Source organism: Lissotriton vulgaris, chromosome 6 (genome assembly GCF_964263255.1).
Source record: "Lissotriton vulgaris chromosome 6, aLisVul1.2, whole genome shotgun sequence".
NCBI lineage: Eukaryota > Metazoa > Chordata > Amphibia > Caudata > Salamandridae > Lissotriton > Lissotriton vulgaris.
In genome coordinates this window covers 602693257-602717588 of record NC_141694.1, presented here as the reverse complement: position 1 = coordinate 602717588, position 24332 = coordinate 602693257, and the positions used below count along the sequence as shown (strand labels likewise).

General features: G+C 43.6%; 1 protein-coding gene across 2 annotated transcripts in view; it reads right to left on the bottom strand.

Moving 5' to 3' along the window:
* The window catches only part of PNISR (PNN interacting serine and arginine rich protein), a 272254-nt gene that overhangs the window by 84157 nt on the left and 163765 nt on the right, over window positions 1-24332 (bottom strand). For both annotated transcript variants that reach the window (XM_086926623.1, XM_086926624.1), the window contains exons 8-10: window positions 6009-6108; window positions 5290-5343; window positions 3668-3835 (exon numbers count right to left, since the gene is read on the bottom strand). In XM_086926623.1, the coding sequence (XP_086782749.1) occupies window positions 3668-3835; window positions 5290-5343; window positions 6009-6108 (322 nt within the window). The remainder of the gene's footprint in view (window positions 1-3667; window positions 3836-5289; window positions 5344-6008; window positions 6109-24332) is intronic.

Here is a 24332-nt window from a genome sequence, read left to right as displayed (position 1 = left end):
ACTGGAGATTGTTCCACCTCCGCAGCCGATGCTGAACCTGGAGAACCCAACTGTGGCTCCAGGGCATGAGTCTGGATTAACAAGTCACTTCCCTTGTCTCGAACCACCTCCTTTGATTTTGTAGGAGTAACGTTCTTTGTTTGCGAAGAACTTCTCTCCCTGGATCTTTGCTGATCCCTCGACGGTGGTTGTATCGACGCCGAGCAGGAAGACGCTCCCTCGACGTCGACCGTGATTTCTCCGTCGACCTCGGGTGGCGATGGCTGCCCTTCGACGTTGAAGGCTGTCTGCTCGACGTCGATGGAGGCTGTTTCGACGCCGATCGCCGTTGATTTGACGGCGACTGGGCGTGCCTCGACTCCAAATGCCGCTCCGACGTCGAACGCTCTCGTCCAGGCGTCGACGTTGGCTGCATCGACGTCGACCGATGATGTGTCGACAGAGGCTCCCTCGACGTCAAACGACCATGGCTAGTCGTCGACGGAGGATGGCTCGACGTCGAACGTCGATGGACCGACGTCGACGGAGAATGCCTCGACGTCACAGCATGACGATGCTGTTTCGACGTCATACGGCTCGCCGTCGAGCTCTTCCGCTGCGACGGCGACCTGTCCCTCGACGCTGACTGAAGCGGAGGTACCTTCAATGTAGACGCTGAAGACATCTTCTTCGTCGCCGTCGACTGCTTCTCCAACGCCGATCCCGACGTCGAATGTGAACCAGTCGGGGCTCCTCTCGACGTCGACCGCGTCTTCCGACTTTTCTGCTTCTTGGGAGATCTTCCTCTCTCAGAAAGCCCATAAGCTCTAATCCTCTCTCGATCCTTAAGAGTCCTGGAAGATAAAACCTGGCAGTGTTCACAGGTTTTAGAGGAATGAGAGTCTGGTAGACACAGGATACAGACTGAATGAGAGTCAGTCTTTGCCTTTTTCCTTCCACATGAAGGACAGTTGTTGAAGAGAGAAGGCATCTTTGACAGGAAAAATACCTTTTTTAAGCACAAAAAGTGTTCAAACAGCACTCTATGTCTAAAAGACGTTGAGTGAAGCCAGAAAATCTAGTAAAAGCTGAATATTTTTTGACAAAGTCAAAAAGAAAGGGAGCTGTTTCACCAGGGTCCTGACTGAAGGAGCCGGAAAGAACAACTGACCTAACTGTCACCCCTGAGGCATGATGGGAAGCCTGGGGTCAGGGCTGCCTTAAAGGCACAGTGCCAGTTATTGTGAAAATGGTTTCATTTTCTATGATATTGTTTTGCAATGCAGCCTGAGGGCTAACAATGTCTATTTATAAGCAATTTTCAGGATTTATGAGTGGTTTGACTCATTAAACCACAAAGTTCAAGGGTTTTTTGACCTAATGTGTTTTTTGATTCCTTACTAATTGCAGTTCATGTATATGTGTTTGCATTGTTTAGCCTCAGTTTTGGGGCTGCATTGATGTGAGAAAAATGATATATGTACATACATATATGTGGAGCGAGATATATGTGTTTTATACATATATATTTTTATATTGTTTCCGGGGTCCCGCACATGGGCGGGAATATTCAGTGCTTATGACTATTGATGAGGATCCCCTGGAAGAGAACAACGTCCTACTGAAGAAACCCAAGGCAGACCCCAAGGACATCAAGAACTTTCGGCCCATCTCCCTGCTCCCCTTTCCTGCGAGAGTCACAGAGAAGATTGTCAACAGACAGCTGACCCGCTACCTCGAAGACAACTGCATCCTGGACCCATCCCAGTCCGGCTTCTGCAGCAACCACAGCACAGAGAGCGCTCTCATCGTGCCACCGACAACATCAGGATCCTGATGGACAAAGGAGAAACAGCCACCCTCATCCTTCTGGACCTATCAGCAGACTTCGACACGGTCTACCACCGCATCCTAACAGCACGCCTCCACGACGCCAGAATCCAAGAGAAGGCCCTGGCATGGACAACATCCTTCCCCTCCGGCAGAACCCAGAGCGTCCGCCTCCCACCCTTCCGCTCCAAGACCACCGAGATCATCTGCGGCGTCCCACAAGTATCCTCCCTCAGCCAGACGCTGTTCAATATCTACATGGCACCGCTCGCCCACGTCGCACTACGACATAACCTCAACATCATCTCTTACACCACGGCACCCAGCTGATCATATCCCTCACCGAAGACCCCCAGACCGCCAAAGACAATCTCCACAAAGGAATGAAGGCCGTTGCCGAATGGATGAAGGAGAGCAAACTGAAGCTGAACTCAGACAATACGGAGGTTCTCATCCTCGGCTCCACCCCTTCAGCCTAGGACGACTCCTGGTGGCCCACCTCGCTAGGAACTCCCCCAGAACACGTACGCAACCTGGGGATCATCCTCGACTCCGCCCTCTCCATGACCAAGCAAGTCAACGCCGTCTCCGCGTCCTGCTTCAACACACTCAGAATGCTCCACAGAATCTTCAAATGGATCCCCTCCGACACAAGAAAGACCATCACCCATGCACTCGTCACCAGCAGACTGGACTACGGGAACGCCCTCTACGCAGGAATAACAACAAAGCTGCGGAGACGGCTACAACGCATCCAGAACGCCGCAGCACGACTGATCCTCGACGTCCCACGACGCAGCCACATCACACCCCTCCTGAGAGACCTGCACTGGCTCCCCATCGACAAGAGGATCACCTTCAAGCTCCTCATCCACGCACACAAGGCCCTCCACAACGCCGGACCGGTATACCTCAACGACCGACTCAGCTTCTACACCCCACCAGCAGCCTCCGCTCAGCCAACCTCGCCCTCGCCACAGTTCCTCGCATCCGGAAAACAACCGGTGGCGGCTGATCCTTCTCCCACCTCGCCGTCATGACCTGGAACACCCTCCCCACCAACCTACAACAGACCCAGGACCTGCCGACCTTTAGAAGACTTCTCAAGACCTGGCTCTTCGATCAGTAGCATCCCCCCCAGCGCCTTGAGACCCTCACGGGTATGTAGCGCGCTTTACAAATGTCTTGTTATGTTATGTTACTTAACTCGGCTGGGAGCAGCGACAAGTGTTATTAATAATCCTTGCCTCTGAGTCCTTAATAGAAATGAAACTTTCCGCTACGAGAGAGAGGACATTTTCTATTCTCAAATTGAAGTCTAAGCCATATTACCCACCTTGCCCTACAGGTCACATTATTGAACCTACCAACAAATTACCTACAATTATGATTGAGGCTTGAATCCACAAGATAGAGCAATGGCTATCATCAGATAGCATATTGCAGCAGCGAGGAACCAACAAATACCATACCCATACTATAAATGCTAAGAACCTTCTAGCCCCACGATTCACAGAGGCTATAGACTTATATATAGGGAGATTTACAAAGCATCTGGAACATTGCTGACATTTAGAAAAACACTGAGAAAGATTTAGAACTATTTAAATAAAGATACTGAATAAAAGCAATATAGGTTGACTGAAAACTGGGGTGGTAATAAAATATGGAATTATAAATAGTATTCCCAAATTTTTATTTACCCTTGAACAATCTGAAATCGCAGTAGAGTAGGTACACCAGCACACACACAGATGAACGTGACTAGTAAATCTACTGAGGTTTCATTATTAAAATGATAGATGAAGCTTAAAACATATTCTAGAAATAAATGTATAACTGAAGTATGTAGATTTACCTTCCATCTGTTTTTCCAGCATATATTGATCTCTTTCTTTTCTCCTAAATGCTTCCTGCTTTTGCCTGATTCTGTATCGCAGCTGTTCATCATCAGTATCGGAGGATTCAGAGCCTCTCTCACTCCTCTCCTCTTCACTCTCAGCTGAGTCATAATCACCCAGTCCTCCTGTGTGCATAAATCTTAATTTACCCAGAGGCAACACTTTTTCATATTTTATAAATGTTAGAACACTAAGGAATATACTTGGTTTACATTTACAACACCTCCTCCATTTTCAAAAGCATACATTTGAAATCTGGTGAAATATACAACGATTTAGTTATATCACGAGCGGATGTTACACTTCTGTTAGGATTGAATCTGCATGTTTCGCCAAGTAGATATGTCACACCTTAACTCATGTGTGAATCGGCAGGCTATTCCACCTGGACCTAATAACATATGCTCAATACACAATATTGGCAGGCACGAAAAGCCTTTAAACATACAATGTATGCTTACTTTGGAGCAACTGAAATGACTAATGAATTCTATACAGGTTTATTACTGATCCTACCGAAACTGGCAGTATTCGGATTAGCCAATCTTACTCTGCCACATATGCAGAGGACAAACGGGCACCAATTAAGACTGAAAGAATTAAGCTGAATGTTACAGAAAATGTTCACACTGAGAATAAAGCCATGGAATAGGAGTCCTGAATATAGTCTATGAAGTCGGAGCCAACAGCTTTAAACATAGTTCCTACAGATGCACGCAAATCGTCAGCATTAGCTGCTGACTGAGGAATATTAAAATGAGTTGAGCCAGGGAACAATCTTATTACAATATTGGTATGTGTGAAATACATAATTTCTTCTTTCTATGAAGAAAACTGACAAATTTACCTTAACTTTGGATCATTGGGCAACTGACCTTCCAGCTTCTTCTAACTAGCTAGGTAGATGTGCTTTATTTTGTATAAAGTGGATTTGAAAATATTTGGGACATCAATGAATAATCCAGCTGATATGTAAGTAAATACCACAAAATAACAAAATATATGGGAAAGCACAGATATCTAATCCAACCAGAGTCTCTTCCTTGACTTCATATCTACAAAAATGTTGATCTTCTATTTATCTTTACTACAGTCGAACAATAAATGCTAGATGTTGTTCACAAACATACCTCTCACTGGAGGAAAATATTTTTGGCACATGAAATTCACAGTGCAAATATCATAAGTAATATAAATCATGTTGGAGCTCAACATGAACATTTACTGTGAGTCTTATTGATTGTGCATAGACTTAGCCCACATTAAAATAATACAAGACCTGTTTGGCTCTTCATAGCAAACATTAGACCGGTATTTCTATGCATGTCTAGTGCGAGGATAAATATGCATATTTAGACACCAGAGTTGAAGGCATTAGCGTTCTTATTAAGCATTTAACCTGAAAAAACCATAACACTGAGTGCATCTTACTAAAGTACAATTTGCAGACTTTAACTACAGAGTTATTCAGAGCAGATTTACTACTATACCTGCAAAAAGAGCATCTATCACGTTAAATAATTGAATAAACCAACTCATTTAGCCCTCTACCCCTCCGACAAATGCATAACCTACTTACCGAGTCCAGTTAGGGAAGCCAATGCACTGGACTGGGCCAGCTGCCTTGCAGGAGCTTTGTATCACATCAACAACAGGAACAACATGTTAACAAAAATAGCCACGATTTCACAGGCATGAGAGACTATGGCATTTTTTTTATCTATTACTATTTCTGCTATCTTGGGGGAGAAAAGAAATATTAGAAAAGATCATATCCAGTGAAAACAGTCATTGAACAAAGTTTAATACAAAGCTTAATAGTTAAACATTATATTCAGTTTATGAAAGCAAAACTTTCTACAGTAGAAACTTCAATGTCAATGCAGTATTCTCAGCCAACCAATTTGAAAGGCATAACAGCTTCTGGTTTGAAATAAAGCAGGAGTTCACTTTTGAAGTAGGACTCCAGACTAATAGAACCGTCTAACAGGGAACGAGATATAGTTCCTCTCGCTCGACTTTTCAATTTACAAAATTAAAATAGTATGCACAAATATTCTCAAAAGCCATCCCATCAATTAGCATAACCAAGTGAAAAAGGAGCAAACAACGAAGCCAGTCACTTAGCCTTCTCCCCAACAGTGCACTCTAACAACTAAAGTATAGTTAAATGACACAAGAAATTATGAAGCAAAATCTATGGTATACCCTGTTGCAGATATTGTATGTTCTTGTGTGTGTTAAGTAGTACTGGCATGCATGGTTAAAGAGAATATACATATTCAAAGAAAAGCATACCTTTTGTTGCTTTACGATGCGCCTCCTTAGCTACTGTATAAATTTCTTCATTTGTGACATCTAAAAGAATTTCTGTTAGCACCATTTTTGTGAACAACATCTAAAGAAAAGAAGTTCAAATACAATTTGTTTTTAGAAAGCAAAATCAACATTAGTAGTGTTAATTTCAAGTTACTTGACACCGATTCGAGAATACTGTTTTCGGACACCATAGGTTATGACTAATTTGGCGCTTTAGCACAAACACAGCATGCACTCCATATTGCTGAACATCTAGGGCAAATGGATTGTCTGGACACATTTTATCATAATTTGCAACAGACATTGGTAAGCTCTTAAGCCCTTTAGTGCAGGGGCCTGTCAACTCGCACTACCTTCCCAGTGTGGGAGACACCCTCTCTCTCAATACACACACACATATATATATATATATATATATATATATATATATATATATATATATATATATATATATATCTCAATCACTTTTTCTAATGTGTGTGGCCACGGTTGGTCAGCAGAGAAACCATCCTTTTTTATGTGTTTGTTTTTTAATTAGGGCGGTGCAACTGCTGCTGGCCTGGTGAGGGAGGTGCTAACCACAGGGGGAGCGTTGTGTTTAGCAGTAACTTACAATTTAAAAACACTTTTTGCAGAGTTCCTTCTGCGTCCAGCTTTCAGGCAACATAAAAATGTCAAGATATCTCTTGTGTTTAACCCCTTCCATGGTGCTGGTGTCTGCCATTGGCCTACACTGGCGAGGGATTAAAAGGATCCTTTGGTGCAAGCAGGATTCATTTTCCCTCCCCTAAAGGGCAGGGGATAAACGGAATTCCTTTTGTGTCTGCCCCCGCCCATTTGTCACAAACTCCCACTGGAGTGGAGAAGCCGGCAGGTAAGCACACTGCTGCTGGTTTGAAAGGGATTTTCGCAGGTTTGGATGCCTCCCCATGTTTGTTGGAGGCACCGTTGGTAATGGGAGAGTCTCTCCTTTTCAACAATGCCTCTCACAAATCTATTCCTGCTTGCGGATCACGCTTGTGGAACTATCCATGAGCATGAATACCACTAGGCCACTAGGGACCATTGTTTGAGGGGGTGGGGTTGGTGGCTTGTGTTTTACTGGACCTCATGCAAGAACTTCCGTTGACCCTCGTACGATACATTCCTGTCGCAGGAACAAGTGATCCCATAACTTTCCCACACATAAAATGTGAGGAACATGTTACGTTTTAGCTAAATCTGAAGTCTGCAGGGAATTCTGGGTAAGAAAACATTGAGGGAGCTACGTCAGCCACACCTCCTTGGACTCCCCTGGGTGTCTAGTTTTCAGAAATATCTGGGTTTGCTGGTTTTCCTTGATAGTCGTTGAGACCAGGACCAACAATTCAGGCGTCCCCTCCTCCCCATGCAAAACCAGGTCGTTTTATGATAGATAATTCTGATGTCTGCACAATACATTTTGGACCCTTCTCTGTCGTGGGCACTTGAGCCCACCCACACAAGTGAGGTACCATTTTTATAGGGAAACCTGGGGGAACGCTGGGTGGTAGGAAATTTGTGTAGGTCACCAGATTCCAGGACTTTTCCTAACAGAAATGCAAAAAAAAATAGCTTTTTTTAGGTAAAGTTTGAGATCTGCAGGGGATTCTGGGTTAAAAAAAACCTGGCAGGAGCCACGCAAGTCACTCTGACCTGGACTCCCCTGGGTGTCTAGTTTTTAAAAATGTGCTGGTATGGTAGGTTTCCCTAGGTGCTGGCGGAACTGGGGCCCAAAATCCACAGCTAGCTACCTTGTAAAAAAAAAAACCACAAAAAATGCATTCTGCTCTGCTGGGTGAAATGTGATGTCTCCTAGGTCACGTTTTGGGGTGTTTTGTGTCACAGGCGCAAGGTCCAACCACACAAGTGGGGTACCATTTTTATCGAGACGTGGGAATACAGACTAGTAGAACATTTATTACCAATTGAAAATCTCTACGCTTGTGCATTTCAAACAACCTCTGCTCCTAAATTCAGTATCTGGTGTACATTTCAGAAATACAGTTTTCCTTCATACCCTTTTTCCATTCTTTATAATTTTCCATATGAATTGCTGTATAATCGGTACACAATATAAAATAATTGTAAGGTGCAGCTCAGTTGTTGGCTCGAGAACCTACAAGCCCTGTATATCCCCGCAGCCAAAACGGTCCAGTGGAGATAATGGTATATTGCTTTCAAATATCTGCCATAATAAAAATCATTTAACAGATGAAAACAGACACAAATGGCAGTTTTCTTTCAACACAATTTTTTTTTACTTCAACTGGTACTCTCTATAGGGAAACCATGAAGGATCTACACAAATTACCCCTTGCTGAATTCATATTTTTGTCTTGTTTTTTTTTTTTTTTTAGAAATGTACAGCTTTTAAGGATCCACCATGGGTTTTACACTGTTTGTTTCCACCCAAAACTGCTAGGGAGATGAAAGCACAAAAAATAGGAAAAATGGACTATCTTCCAGTACAATGCCAAAACTGTTAAAAATGTAGGTTTTCGGATTCAAGTCTGCCTGTTATTAAAAGATGGGGATCTTAGCACCGCAAACCCTTGGGGGGTGGGTACATAATTTTGGCATGGATCCCTTATGTGGAAAAAAGTTATGGAGCCCTAAACTCAAATAGCCCCAAATATCCAAAAAAGGGCTCCGAACTGAGGGGAAAAAAGCCCAGCAGCTAAGGGGTTAAATACCTCAATACTAGGGTATCATCATCCATTGTTAAGCTGGCTTTAGAAGCACATATCTGCAAAAGAAATAAATATGCGAAGAAAAAACTTGAAGCTTGAGCAAATGTAAAAATTGAAAAGCTTTTATGGGTGCTAACAGTCTAGATGGACTGGAGCTCAGGATAGTTAACACGTGGGGGACCTTGACTGCTCTTTTGCAGTTTAGATTTAACGAAAGGTTAATTTCTGCCTCCCTCTGAGAGTTGGAGGTGTTTTATAAACAAAGCGGGTAAGGCAGGATAGAGAATTACATGGCTACTGTGATTTACAGTAGTTGAATATTTGCTCAGGGTTTAACGGAATGTGGAAATGAAAGCAAAATGTAGATGCGTCTACGGGTTTGAACAGTTGTTGTGGCACAGGGTAGATGGCTCTAGTGCTAATCTCCATCAGATGTGATGATCAATAAAGCTCTTTAAAGAGGTTTGTTGTCATTCAAGCCTTAACTAACCTGTATATTAATCAGGCTATGCGCATGGTTAGTACTAGATTGGCTGAGGAAATCACAGGCTTATATAGAGCACCATATAAAATCCTTACATGTAACATCAATTCTATTACCTCGTTTGCACATTCCACCTGAATCATGCCCAATATCTAAAAGAAGGATTTCGTAATGATTGACAGCGGAAGAACGCTACCCCAGCCTCTGCATTAATCAGGTCAATAATAATGTAATGGCACAGCACAATGCCAGTTTAGTTTTATATTTTTTGCTTTGCAGATCACACTAAAACATACATCACTGGGTGGGGTGAGAAGGAAGAATATGAATATGCATAAGACACCCTTGTTGGAGAATCAATAGTCCAAATGAGTAAATATTTATTCTCATGCTTGGAATCTTTTCTATACTCAAATGGTTTCATGTAATAATAGGAAGAACTAGGATGAAGAGGAGGGCCTAATCCATGTCCTTATGCTACCTAACCTACTTGAGAATAAGGACAAAGTGTTGCGAAGTCCAAATTTTAAGGAGGCACTATTCAATTTTCTAATAGCTGGAGATTTAACATTATATTGCAAGACACCTAGTAAAATCATTTCAAGCGTCATACTGACATCTTTACAAAATGATTTAGAACATCAATATACGCAATCCCTTGTCAAAATAAAATCTGCGATTTCAAGTAGAAGTAAAGGGATAACGTCACCTTTATGGTTATTCACCACTAAACAGTCTCTCTTCCATAATTGTACTCAAATATCTTGTGACACAACTGTAAATGAATTATCAAAACAGGTACAACTCAGTTTAGTTCAGCCATCTACAGTTGCCTACTAGAAACAAATGAGCACAGACACATCTCATCCAAGACATCTGCAACGATTTCTGAGCTCCTGATTTAATATTTCTTTGAATAAAAATGTAGGAATGGAAGTGTGCTACTTAGTACCTTCATATCTTTCAATTAGGCAGTCTGCTCCTTTACTTGAGCAAAAATTTCAGCAGATGTGTTGAATGGGGGTACTCATTTGCTGAAGATAGGTACATTGTTGTCAGTCTGTAATTGCGGAGGTAGTAGGTCAGCCCTCTGTTAAATGTGGATGATTCAGTGACCTAAACTACATAGGTTCTTACCTGATGCCCACATTAAGTGAACGGGAAAGGGTGAGGGGAGTTCATCCTAGACGTTTCTAACCAAAACCAAAAACACAGAATCACCAGTGATCTGGGTACGATAATGGAGTAAATAGATATTCTGATCACGCTCATTTCCATCCCCTGAAAAACCTGGCATTTAATGGGTGGGAGTCATATGAGCCTTGTAAAAGTGACCTAGATCCTTTGACCTCTGTTCAGGCATATGGGGCCTGCTTTTCCATTTGTAGCATCTTTTCTAGAAAACAGACCAAGGGAGAAGAAGAGAAGGTAATGGCCAAAGCCTTGGGGCGCAAAGTGACCCTTCGCTTGAAAACAATTGCCTTTGCCGGCTGAAAGAAGCACTATCATCTAGCAACTACATCTTAGTTGGTACTTCGGAGTTTAGGCTTTGTCTGCACTCTTAACTGTCTAGCTTGACTACTGAGGGGCTCTGGCTCCAACCACATTTCCGGAGGCAGGAGTACATGTTTTAATTGGGCAGAAGTTGTGTGCTTCCACAAAAAAAGTGCTTGCCCAGCACCAGCTGTGATCATTTTGTTCATTTATCCAGCTGCCTGTGTTTGCACTTTCAAGGGCACACACATGACATTGTAATACTATTAAAGTGTCTTTGTTAGCTAAATAATTTATGGTGTTTTTCTCTGGTAGCAGCACAGATGGGAGGTGGGCATTCATTAACCTACATGAATATTTAGGTCTGGCTTGAGAGTGCAACTGTCACTTAACCTTTTAACCTACACCAATATTGTAAAGTTCTTTGCTTTCACTCAAATACATAGCTATTCCCATGTTAATTACTTACATTGCCTCACATTACCATTCAACATTTCTTTGAAGTCAGACCTATTGGCATTTACCAATGCTTTTTTTTATTGTAGCAGTAACTTAAGCATTGCAAGGTTGAAGATGTTCTGAAACAACAAGCAAATGCCTTGTACTAAGCTTCCTTCTTTACGTTTAAACACTTCAACATGCTTGGTATTCAGAACACTCAATGGTATCTATAAGCTCCTTTAAAACCAGCAACATTTGTCATCTGGCCCATTGACAAGGATTAAGCCTGAACCTATACTCCTCCTAAACAGCTTTGGGTAGAAAATAGATGTAGTGATCCAAGTAATGCCAAGTGTGAGGACCATACCATGCTATGATCACACTGTTAGCCAGGATAATGTATAGGCCATCCGACTTGTATATCATTTTCCTATAGTTAATGCACTTGGCTTCACTGTGGGAGAACAAAAATTTTATTTTTTAGAGAAGCAGCCATCATCATAATAGACTTAGTAAGTGGTTGAGGGGGCCGGGAACCAAAGACAGGCATGATTGGGAGCAAAGACAGTCGACAGGCTGGAAGGCTGATCACTGCAGATGTTTAGATGAGAAGGGTAGACACTGAAGCCTGTGGTGCCATGGGGGCAAGAAACTAGCCAGTAAAAGCTGAAGAGAGCTATAGTCTAATAGCACTGACGCCAAGTATTAGGCATACAGCTTGGCACTTAACGTGAGCAAAAAAAAGAATCTGACACCAGAAGGGATGGCAAACTCACACTTTTCTGATAAGACAACACATGTATATCAGTATCAATCTTTGGGTGAGAAAAGTGGTCAGGGATATCCAGAAGTCCATCCGTGGACGCAACACATCTAAAATTCAATGCAGCAAGCAAACGCTTGTATCGATCTAGTGAAGGCAGGCCACAGGTATGAATGTATATGGGACAGTTTCTGCTCTGTGTTTTGGAGAAAAGTGAGGGGAAACTCAAAAGACCCAAAGTCATCACCACCCTTCCCATAATCTACTGAAGAGAGGAGTATGGTGAAGTCGTAGGGTTCTCAGTTTACTGGAGAGAGAGAGAGAGAGTGATTTATCAGCCTAGTGGTACCAACCAAGATCAGGAGCCATTGGCTAATAGCTCATAACTTTGATCCACCTGCTTTTCTAGGTGGTCTAAAGTAAGTTATAGGACTGTTTGGGTCACCATTCAGCACCCCGATGTCACCCCTAACAAACTGAGATAGTGGAGAGTCCAGGTTCGTGATGGGACAAGCCCCAAAAGCACCCCCACAGGAGAGCCAAACTGGGGCGGTGTGGGGCAGATATGCAATCTTAGCCAATTAAGTAAGCCAATTAAATAAATCGAATATGCTACTTACCAGTATGCATCTGTTCTTGGCATGTAGGGCTGCTGACATTCATATCTGTGCATAGATCGCCGCCTAGTCTTGGGTCCGGATGATTGCACATTGTTGTCCTGGAAGAGTCTTCGAAGTATCACGAGATAGGTGGCTCCTCCCCTGGACTACAGTGCGCATGGGCATCCTCTCCATCCTCAGATTGTTTTTCGCCATTGTGGCAGAGATGGAGTGTAATACAGTGAGTGATGTCCATGCTAGATAATAATTCTGAATGCTACAGCTGCTACAGGCGCCGGGGAGGAGGGTGGGCTATATAAAGGTCAGCAGCCCTACATGCCAAGAACAGATGCATACTGGTAAGTAGCATATTCGGTTCGAGGCATGTGGGCTGCTGAATTCATATCTGTGCCGAGATTACATAGCAGTCCCTCCTGTTAGCAGCGGCTGCCCGTGCCAGCTGCAGCAGTCTGAAAAAGAGTTTTGAGAACAGCCTGTCCTACAGCTGCCTGCTGTTTAGAATGCACATCTACGCAGTAGTGTTTCATAAATGTATGTGTGGTGGACCAAGTGGCTGCCTTACATATCTCTTCTAAAGGAATATTCCCCAGGAAAGCCATGGACGCTCCTAACGTACGTGTGGAGTGTGCTCGTGGTGGAATGGTTAGTGTGCGTTTAGCCTTAGCATAGCAAATCTGCATACATTTAACGATCCACCGGGCTATCCCTGCTTTGGAAATGGGGTTGCCTTTGTGCTGTGGAGAAAAGGCAACAAAAAGCTGTTTTGTTTTTCTGAAATCATTTGTTCTGTCTATATAGTACATTAGAGCCCTTTTGACATCTAACGTGTGTAGGGATCTCTATGTGACATTTTCCCAACTAGGAAAGAAAACTGGCAGTTCTATGGTCTGGTTCATGTGGAACTGCAAAATTACTTTAGGCATAAATGTAGGGTTGGTGCGTAATACCACCCTATTTGCGTGGACCTGGATGAATGGCTCTTGAATGGTTAGTGCCTGGAGTTCACTAACTCTCCTCAGTGAGGTAATGGCCACTAGGAAAGCAACTTTCCAAGTCAGAAATTGAATCTCACAAGAGTGTAGAGGTTCAAAAGGTGGTCCCATTAATCTGGTGAGGACCACATTCAGGTTCCAGACTGGTGACGGTGGGTGTCTGGGAGGGATCACTCTTTTAAGTCCCTCCAGAAAAGCTTTAATGGCAGGCACTCTGAATAATGAGAGGTGCTGCCTGTTCTGAAGATAGGCTGCTATGGCGGATAAATATATGCGAATGGAACTGTACGCTAGATTACATCTGTATAAATGCAACAAATAACAGATGATGTTTTGAATAGATGCATCCAGTGGGTTAATGTCATTGTTGGTACAATATATGACAAACCTTTTCCATTTAGCCGCATAGCATGCTCTGGTTGTGGGCAGTCTTGCCTCCTTGATGATATTCATACATTCTGACGGCAAGTTGAGGTAGCCAAATTCTAGGACGTCAGGAGCCAGATTGCCAGGTTGAGCTGTTGCGGATCTGGATGCTGAATGTCTCCATGGCTCTGCGTCAAAAGCCTGGGTGTGAGGCGTAGCCGTTGATGCGGTACCACGGATAGTTCTAGAAACGTGGTGTACCATGGTTGGCGTGCCCACATTGGAGCAACCAGGATGAGGGTCATCAAGTGTTGCCGTAGTTTGCGTGCCACCAGCGGTATCAAAGGTGCTGGGGGAAAAGCGTACGCAAATTTGCCTGACCAGTTCATCCATATCGCATTGCCCTGCGACTGTGGGTGTGGGAACCTGCTTGTGAAGCTTTGGCATTTTGTGTTTTCCCTTGTGGCGAACAGGTCTATCTGTGGATGACCACATTGCTGGAAGTACGGTTGGAGTACTGATGGATGCATCTCCCACTCGTGCATCTGGTGGCTGTGTCTGCTGAGCAGGTCCGCCATCTGATTGTCCTTGCCTGGGAGGTGTTCTGCCATGAGGAAGATGTTTCTCTGAATGGCCCACTTCCACATGCTCTGAGCCAGATGAGACAACTGTGGAGAGTGTGTTCCTCCCTGCTTCTGTATGTAGTACATGGCAGACATGTTGTCCGTCCGGATCAACACGACCTTGTTGCACAAGTGTACCTTGAAAGCTTTCATCGCCATGAAGATTGCCATCAGTTCCAGAAGGTTGATGTGCATCTTCTTTTGCTGTGCTGTCCATAGTCCCTGCACTGTGTAGTGGAGTACATGAGCTCCCCATCCCTGGAGAGACGCATCCGCCGTCAGTACAATTTGTGGAACAGGCTCTTGGAACGGTCGGCCCTTGCAAAGGTTTCGTGGGTTCCACCAATGCAGAGAGTTGAATGCCCGACCGCTCACCAACACTAGGTCCTTTAACTGTCCTTGAGCCTGATTCCACTGACGTGCCAAGCACTCCTGAAGCGGACGCATATGTAGTCTCGCGTGCGGGACTATGAAAATGCAGGAGGCCATCATGCCTATCAACTGCATGAACACTTTCGCTGGAAGCGAGCGTTGAGGTCTGAATTTCTGTATCAGCAATTGCATGCTGTTTATTCTCACTGAATTTGGCTGTGCTTTGGCTGCCAGAGTGTCTATTGTCGCACCCAGGTACTGTCGCAAGTGGGCGGGCTGAAGGTGTGACTTCGGGTAATTCAGTGAGAATCATAGACTGTGAAGAAGATGAATGGTGTGGGACATGTGGCTGGCACACTGCTGGGCCGACTTTGCTTGAATAAGCCAGTCGTCCAGATAAGGGTAGACATTTATGTGCTATCTCCTGAGGTGTGCTGCTACTGTTGCCAGGCACTTTGTGAACACCCTGGGTGCTGTCGTTACTCCGAAAGGGAGGACTTTGAACTGATAATGTTGATGTTGAATAGTGAACCTGAGATACTGTCTGTGTGACGGGTGTACGGGTATATGGAAATACGCATCTTTTAGATCCAGCGTTCGAGGAAGTCTCCCTGACTGAGTAACGGCAGAACCTGTTGCAAGGTGAGCATATGAAAATGCTCTGACAGAATGTAACTGTTTAGAGGCCTGAGGTCTAGTATAGGTCTGAGCGACCCGTCCTTTTTGGGTATTAGAAAGTAGAGAGAGTACACCCCTAACCCTTGGTCTTCTACAGGCACGAGCTCTATGGCCCCTTTTAGCAGTATGCGGACGACCTCCTGCTGCAATAAGTGTAAGTGCTCTGCGGACATAGGACGGTGTCTTGGTGGGATGTTGGGTGGAGTGGACGTTAATTCCAGACAATACCCGTACTGTACAATGTCTCTCACCCACCTGTCTGTGGTGATGGATTTCCAGACCGGCAGGAACTGTTGTAGTCTCCCCCCGACAGGTGTTATGTGGTCGGGGGGCCGTGACAGAGCGTCACTGTTTGGTATTGGCAGAGGATCTGGAACTGTTGTTTCCTCTGCCTCTGCCCTTGATGTTGTTTCCCCGATATCCACCTCGGTTGTTCTTATTGTAGGTGGATTGTGTACCTCCCCTATTGTATTGTGTTTGTTGCGTTGACTGGCCTCTCAAGGGGCCTCTAGTACTGGAGCGAAGAAAGGAGCCACCCCGAAACTGCTGTGACTGCAGAGCCCCCATAGACTTTGCAGTCTCTGTGTCCTTTTTAAGTTTCTCAAGGGTGGTGTCAACCTCAGGTCCGAATAAGAAGTCTGGGTTAACTGGCTGATTGAGGATAGAAGTTTGAATTTCAGGTTTGAATCCTGAAATCCTCAACCAGGCTTGTCGTCTTAGCATAACACGAGTGGTGATGGCCCTGGCTGCAGTGTCAGCTGCGTCTAGAGCACACTTGATAGAAGCATTGGTTAGGAGTTTCCCCTCCTTGATGAGTAGCTCTGCCCCCTCCTTGTACTGATCAGGTAGGTGTTGTAATAGTGTCTCAAGGGTATCATAATGTGCCCTGTCATATCTGGCCAAGAGTGCCTGAGTGTTAGCAATGCGCCAGATGTTAGCCGCCTGCGCAGCTACTCTTTTCTCTGAGGTTTCCATAACCTTCGACTCTTTGTCAGGAGGAGGAGCATCACCTGTAGTCTGGGAGTTCGCTCTCTTACGTGCATTAGAAACAACCAATTAATCCAATGGCAACTGTCCCTTTATATAAGGAGGGTCCACAGGGGCCGGCCGATATTTCTTCAATCCTTGGGTTTAACACCCTGGCCCTAGTGGTATCTTTAAAAATGTCAGCAGCATGCTTGAGGACCCCTTTGAGCATGGGTAGGGTTTTGACTGCCCTTTCCGAAGTTGAAAAAGTGTCGACCAGAAAGTCTTCGTCCACAGGGTCAGCATGTAGCTCAACATCATTATTACTGCTGCCCTCTCAATAAAGGCGTTAAAAGCAGTTGTGTCCTCAGTAGGAGACGTTTTCACACAGTACACGAGTGTCCGGGCCAGTATGTGGATCCCTTGAGTCAGCAGGGTCCGTCCATTGTTGGTCTTGATCATCAGGATCAGTGTCCACATGATAGAGGTCATCCTCATTGTCATTATCCCGTCTCAACATCTGAGTATGTTGGGGAAAAATTTTGAGGTTCCTGTCCATAGTGATGGAGGGGTTCCACAAGAGCTGGAGAAGTTGTAGAAAGTCTCTTTTTCTTCAAGGGAATCTTATATGAATCCATGGGAGTCTCTGGCATTAACTTTCGTTTGTATATGGACAGTCTCCCAGTTTCCGAGTCGATGAATTGTCTCGGCTCTTGGTCTTCAGGCTCTTACGTAGCCTCCATTTCCGTCGACACATGTGTAGCGGCGCCAATAGATTTTTTCGGCTCGAACATCTTCGGACACACCGAGGGTGGTAACCCAAACTTGATAGGTGTCGACGCGGTCTGAACTTGTCAGACAAGCTTCGGTGTCGGGGCCTTCTTCGGTCTGACCGATGTACCCTTCTCCTTGATGCGTTGGAGCGACTCTGACACTTCTTTGGCTATGAACGGACTGGGTCTCGTCGACTCGACAGGGTCCTTGGAGCCAGTCTTCGACTTGTCCGTAGGCCTCGACCGAGGATCGATCCCGTCTTTCGGTTCGGGCCTTTTGTGCGAATCGACACCCTTTGGCGTCTGCTTCGATGGCTCGACGGCCTTGACCTTGGTCTTCGGCGCCCCAACCATTGGCTCGACTACCTTTTTGAGTTTTGCGGCATCGACGGCTATATTACTTTTCTTCGGCTCCGAGGGGTTTAAGGCCTTGGAGCAGACGAGAGGCACAAGCACTTTCGGTTTCTGCAAAGATGCTGTCGGTTTCGATTTCTTTGTATCGACCGATGGCGGTTTCGAAACCGCAGGCTCTTTAGTAATGTTCGAAGCCGGGCCTTTATGCGGGGCTGTAGAACAAGATTGTGGATCTTGGGTAAGGCCTAGTGTCGATCCCTCGGCCTGAGCCTTATTGAGTGCGTCATCTTCGGCCTCAGTGCGGCCGGGTTGGCCTAGCTCTTCGCCCGATCTATCTTCTACGGCCCCAAGGGCCTCCACGTCGTCTCCTACCTTATCGACGACGTTCTCATCTTCGTCGTGTACCTCCTCGTCTTCGGCATCATACTCGGAGTCATGGCCCGAAGCCGGATCGGAGAAGTGTTCCTGATCCTCCAGATCAACGACATCCTCGTCTTCGGTCCCGAAGATGTTCATGGGAACAGGTGCTGACTTCTTCGACTCCAGTCGAGCCGCGCGTCGAATCTTGAGGGTTTTCTTTGACCTGAACCAGGCACAGGCCATACAGTTGGCTTCGTTATGGTCTGGGGACAGGCACTTGTTGCACACCGGGTGGACATCGATGTGCGGATATTTTGCATTGCAAAGGGGACACCGCTTGAAAGGACTTCTTTCCGTTTCAGATCTGAGATCGGGTAGAGTGTGGAAAGAAAAAACCTGTTGAGTCCTCGATGTCCTCTAAGCAAAGGCACCGATCCCGAACGAAACGATACTGACGCTATCGAAAGCCTTTTGGCTTTATAGAAAGTTTTCCTAACTTGAGCTAAGATAGTAACATCTGAACCCAATGGCGGAAAAAAACCAATCTGAGGATGGAGAGGATGCCCATGCGCACTGTAGTCCAGGGGAGGAGCCACCTATCTCGTGATACTTCGAAGGCTCTTCCAGGACAATAATGTGCAATCATCCGGACCCAACACTAGGCGGCAATCTATGCACAGACATGAATTCAGCAGCCCACATGCCTCGAACAAAACAGTTTATTTTTGAAGAGGCAATTGTAATTCTTCCAGTTGCATGCTGGAGTGCTGAAAAGTAAGCAAATTGAGAAAACTGCTAAAAAAACATACAATTGTCGTTTTGTCTTTTCCGGAGAAGGCCAATAGAGGATGCTGGAGTTGACAATAGACTCACTGAACGCCACACATGCCACAATCCACCCTAGTGATAACCTTGATTTGGAAGAAAGCTAACCCTCTACAAAAATGCAAAGGGCACAAAAAGCTGGCTTGGGCAGTCCTTAGTGTGCAAAATACTTTGAGCCAGATTGGGGCAGAAATCACTAGGGATGTTAACGCATTTGAATAAACAAACTGAGGGGGGGGGTGAGGGGTAGCTGCTGTGTGCAACAAATACTGACAGCATGAATTTACCATTTTAGGACTCAATGAAAATAAAAAAGCAAGAAACTAAAGCAGGCAAAAGAATCAAATAAAAGGTTAGTCTGAATAACAGTATCTTATTTTTTACCAAGTAATCAGGGAGAATTGAAATGCTGAAAACCAAGTTTGCCAAGTCTGTATTGGCGCAAAGATAACTGTTGTTAAGTGGAACCACTCCAAACAATGGAACGTGCATACGGAGGCTATAGACAAGCTAATAAGAATATTCTCAAGGAAAACCTCATGCTGATATATGGAGTGAAAGGCTCCGCCTTAGTAATGTCTGGATTACTTCAACAGCACTTGTATTACTTATTCACTGGTGTTTTCCAAGGCACTCCCAGGAAGACAGGTCCATAAAATCAGTGAACTCACAATAATACATACTTAATGTCTGATGATCAATAACCTACAGGCAAAAATTGTATTTAAGGTGCAGGAAATTGTATGGCAGTTGCTTGGAAATATAGCGCACGGAGTTTGTGGTAATTTAATCAGGAAAATAATCTGAAACTCAATCAAAAAGAGAAGAAAATCGAACTACTAAACTGAAGCCCTACTGTTGATATGCAAGTAGATTGGCAAATTAAACTACAAACTCTGAGCTCCTCATTGTGTCACACGTGTCAAATGTTGAAGTAGGAAATGTCACCATTGTGCAGGGTGATTTACTCTAAATACTTAAGTTTATTGTATCCACTCAAAGATGTAAGACAAAAGGACAGTTTCCCAGATACCAATGGAAAAATATCCTGTGGAGTTTCAAGCACTGTAACCAGAGAAACAGATTATCTGTAGGTTACCATAAATCCTGGAAGGGATAACAATGTCTTTGTCTGAAATGTCAAACAGATCGAAGGGAATATATTCTGAAAAGACTGGATCTCGCATCGAGATGAGTAAATGGTAACAGCATGCTGCACACACAAACTTTATGTCAGCACTGAGAAGCAGAATATAAAACGATCAAAATCGAGATTAAGGTCCACTCTAGGGTCAGTCAAACTCTGTAACCAAGAGTAATTCCGAATCATTTCCCATTAAAGCAGCAGTCCTCCCCAATGTAAATAATTTTTAAAAGCAATAAGGAAATCAAAAGATTCAGTAGCATTTTCTAACGATGGGAATGATTAAATTGGTGTTTGAAGTATCAACGGTCTTTAAAAAAACGGTCTTTAAAAAATAAACCCCAATGAAGAGTGTTTTTCAAACAAAGAATAAACATGGTTTGTCTGCTTTCTGAAAAAACTTTGAAGATGCCATTAGTCACAAATTGGTCTCAGACTCCTGCTCCTCCTCCTCCTCATAATTCTATAATGTACTAGAAGTGTTAAAACCGGTGGAAACTAGGAGAGAAAGATACAGCCATTGGTTTGTTTAAAGCACAGCAAAATATCCAAGAGGGTGCAGGTTTCAGAAACATACAAAATACACACCTGGAATTGTCACAAAATGACTGGTGAGAGAGAACATAGTCAAATGTGCCAGAGTTACTAGAACTTTCCCAACACAAAGAATGCAGCCTTTCCTCGCGAAAATATAAACGTAATTATTTGAAAAATGTGAAAAAGCAGAAAAATTAAAATTAAACCTCAAGTGCAAATATAGCACAGTAAAGGTTCAGGAGCGGCAAAAGAAAACGGAAAAAGGTTTAACAGACTGAATATTTCAATCTGGGAAGCAAATACTGGTTTGAGAACAGTATAATAGAGATTTTGGGAGGATGACTGCAAAAAATGGGTCTTGATGCTGCACAAGAACATTTTAAGGAAGGTTAGTCTTAGCTGTTTATATGGAAAAGTTGCAGCTACATGGGGCAATCAAGTGGATTCAAAAGGCTGAATGTGAGCTCGTATAATAAAGCACATCACTTCCATTTCATATTTACAATAGAACAGGCAAAGTATTAGGGCGCTCCGTGCTGTGGCAGCTCTCTGACTAGGCCATTGTATTCTCTTTGTTAATGCAAGAAAAAAAGGCACATTAAATATCCAAATATTTTCTAGGACTGCTGTGAATGTGCAATCTGCCTTCTTGCCAAACTGTCTCATCAGTAGATTCCTTAACATTGATCAGCACAGTCAAATCAGTTGATATACAAATATAAGTTGCCAAGTAGTCCGTTTATAGATCAGTGAAGACTTCCTACTCTCCAAACGAAGATATCGAAAAAAACTGGAAAGCAACCAATTTACATATACAAAAAAGTCAGGCACTCCCAGAGAGTTTATTAAAGCAATAAGAACACTTTACTCTCAACCGACTGCAGTAATTCGGATTTCGGGCTCTCTGTCAGGGTTGGTGCGGATAGCAAGGGGGACGAGACAGGGTTGCCCCTGTTCCCCCTTGCTATTCGCTTTATATATTGATCCTTTCATCCGAAAGCTGGAAAAGAATTCTGTAATTAAACCAGTACAGTTAAATGGCTGGGAAATAAAAGTCTGCGCCTATGCTGACGATATTGCCGTGGTTACGGCAAACTTAATACGGCATTACCTAATATTATAAAATTAGCGGAGGAATTTGGCCGTTTCTCTGGTTATAAATTGAATATTGATAAAACTCAGCTTATACACTCTGTGGTAGGATGTCCAGAGAACATGAAGATAGATAAAGAGGCCATATATCTCGGAATCAAAATTACCGCTACCATTGAGGACATTATCCCTATTAATTTAGATCCAGTAATAGTATCTTCCAATAGAATTTTAGAAAGGGTTATTAATCTGAAGCTTTCCTTACTAGGTCGAAGCAATTTGATAAAAATGCTTATCTTTTCTAAATTCCTATACATATTCCGAGCCATACCGCTGTTAATACCATCAGGCTATTTTGCTCGTTTAGAGAGAATGAGCTCCAGATTTTTAGAGGGGTACCGCCGGGCTAGGAGAGCGTTAAAAAGTTGTGAGCTATCTCGAGATAGAGGGGGGTGGGGCATGCCAAATTTCCAACTTTACCACTGGATGGCAATAATGCAATACATGGGCGTACTCTTATTACCGGGAGATCACAGAGGATTTTCTGACCCCCATCGATCTACGAAATGCTCCTGGGCACAGAGGCGAAACAGTGTCTAAATCGGATCATAGAGCCAAGTTACTACAAAAGACTAAATTCAAGATATTTGATACAGCCTTTCTTATTTGGCGATCTGTTAAAAGAAAATTTCGGCTCAGTATAAACTTAACGAAATACACACCTCTGCAGAACTGCTCTTTTTTGCCAGTGATATTTCAGGATGGGGTAATGTATAGGTGGAATAACCTAGGCATTAAGAAATTGGGAGATCTATTCACAGAGAAGGACTTTGTTTCATTTGATCATTTGATGAACACCTATCATATACCTCGCTCTGATTTTTTTAAATATCTTCAGGTACGCAGTTTCTGTTAGCAGAAGTTGTCACAGTCTTTAATTTTTTGGCGGAATATTGAAATTTTAGAAGCAATCAAACACCGGCAAATAATTAGATCTCTGTATCAATTAATCTTGGAAAAGAGGGAGAATGATCTAGAGGTTGTAGCGATCAAATGGCAGAATAAACTGAATCTCATTTGTAAACAGAGAGAAGTTTAGTAATCTCTAGAAATGTTTTAATGAATGGATCACTCATCAGCCAGCACTATATGTCCGTCTTCGGGCTCTATTATACACCAGGGAAGATAGCTAAATGGAGTGTAGGGCGTGGGACAAGTTGTAGTCGTTGCAATTAACATGGAGCTGACGCAATACACATGTTTTTTGATTGTCCGAAATTGACAAGATTTATTGCTGATGTAGACCCCTTTCTTACAATTGAACTGTCCATTCCAGTTAAATTAACAGCATCTTTAGTCTTGTTTGGCTGTGAAGAAAATGCGGTTAACTCTATTTCAGATCCAGTTATTGGATTCGTGTTTATATGTATGTCTGCTTTTCGTTTTTGTATAACATCAGGCTGGCTTGATGAAGAACCACTGAATATTATTTTGTGGCGAAATAAGCTTTTATCTATGTATTATCTTGAAACCGCATTATACAATCTGAAGGGTATAAGAAAGAAGACATTTGGTCGCAACTTATGGTTTCCAGTTACCAACTGGATAGGAAATTGAGAAGCTTCTGTTATTGCTTCTGGTTTTCAGCTACAATGTGCTTCTGTTTTTTTGTCTCTTTTCTCTCTGTATTCTCCCTGCTTTATGGTTTATAGCAACTGATCTACTGTTTTGGTAACTCTTCTTATCATGGATTTGAATTGTATTATTGTTCTTTTTTGTAGTTTCTTGATGATGATTGTTTTTTTTTCTCTCTGCTGATGCCAAAAAACTTCATTAAAAAAAAAAAGTCAGGCAGCATCCTTGCCTTGATAAAAAGTGTAGATCATGATTCAAGGGTGTTATAGTTAATTAAAAAGTATTTGAATACCAGAGTCTTTAAGTAAACAAACCAAAATTACCATCAGATGGTAAAAGAAAAATACATTATTATAAAAAATGGTAACTAATGTTGAATATTCTTTAGTTAGGAACAATCCCATGTCCTCGAATAAGATAAACATAGGAATGCACTCATTACATACACTGCTGTAGTGCAGAGGCCTCCAACCTTTCTGTATTAAGAGCTAGCTACTTGGTTTAATGAAAATCCTCCCAAGCTACTTATATTATTAGAGATGTAGTAGTAACCACATCAAACAAGATTACATTAGTGGCAACCATATGCAAGATTACTAGAAGAGTTCATCTCCGTGCTGTAAGCATAGCTGCCAGCAGTGATGTAAATATGTTGTGGCAATGTAGAATGCCTTTACATGGTAGTCCATAACAGCTGTAGCCGCACAGCCCCTAGCACCAAGTTAATAATAGTTCATAGACTCCCTAACACCATTAGGCATTTATCACTCAAATATCAGCTTTAAATACAATTCAGGGTGGCGTGGCCAAGATGGCGGCGGAGTAGGATGTGCTTCTGTGTCCCTCCGGCGCCTGGCCATCTTAGCGTTGCAAAGCACCCTTTTCGGAGCCCGGCTCCCGACGCTTGAACGCCTTTACCTCTCCCCGAGGCGGTGGGCTCTGTTATCGGCGCCCAACTTTCATCTCAGCGACGAACCGGGAGCGGCTCTTAGCGCAGCCCGCAGCCTGGGTCTGGCCCGCAGAGAGGCGACCTCCGGCCTGTGCTGCAGAGCCCTCCTCAACGTGGAATCTGG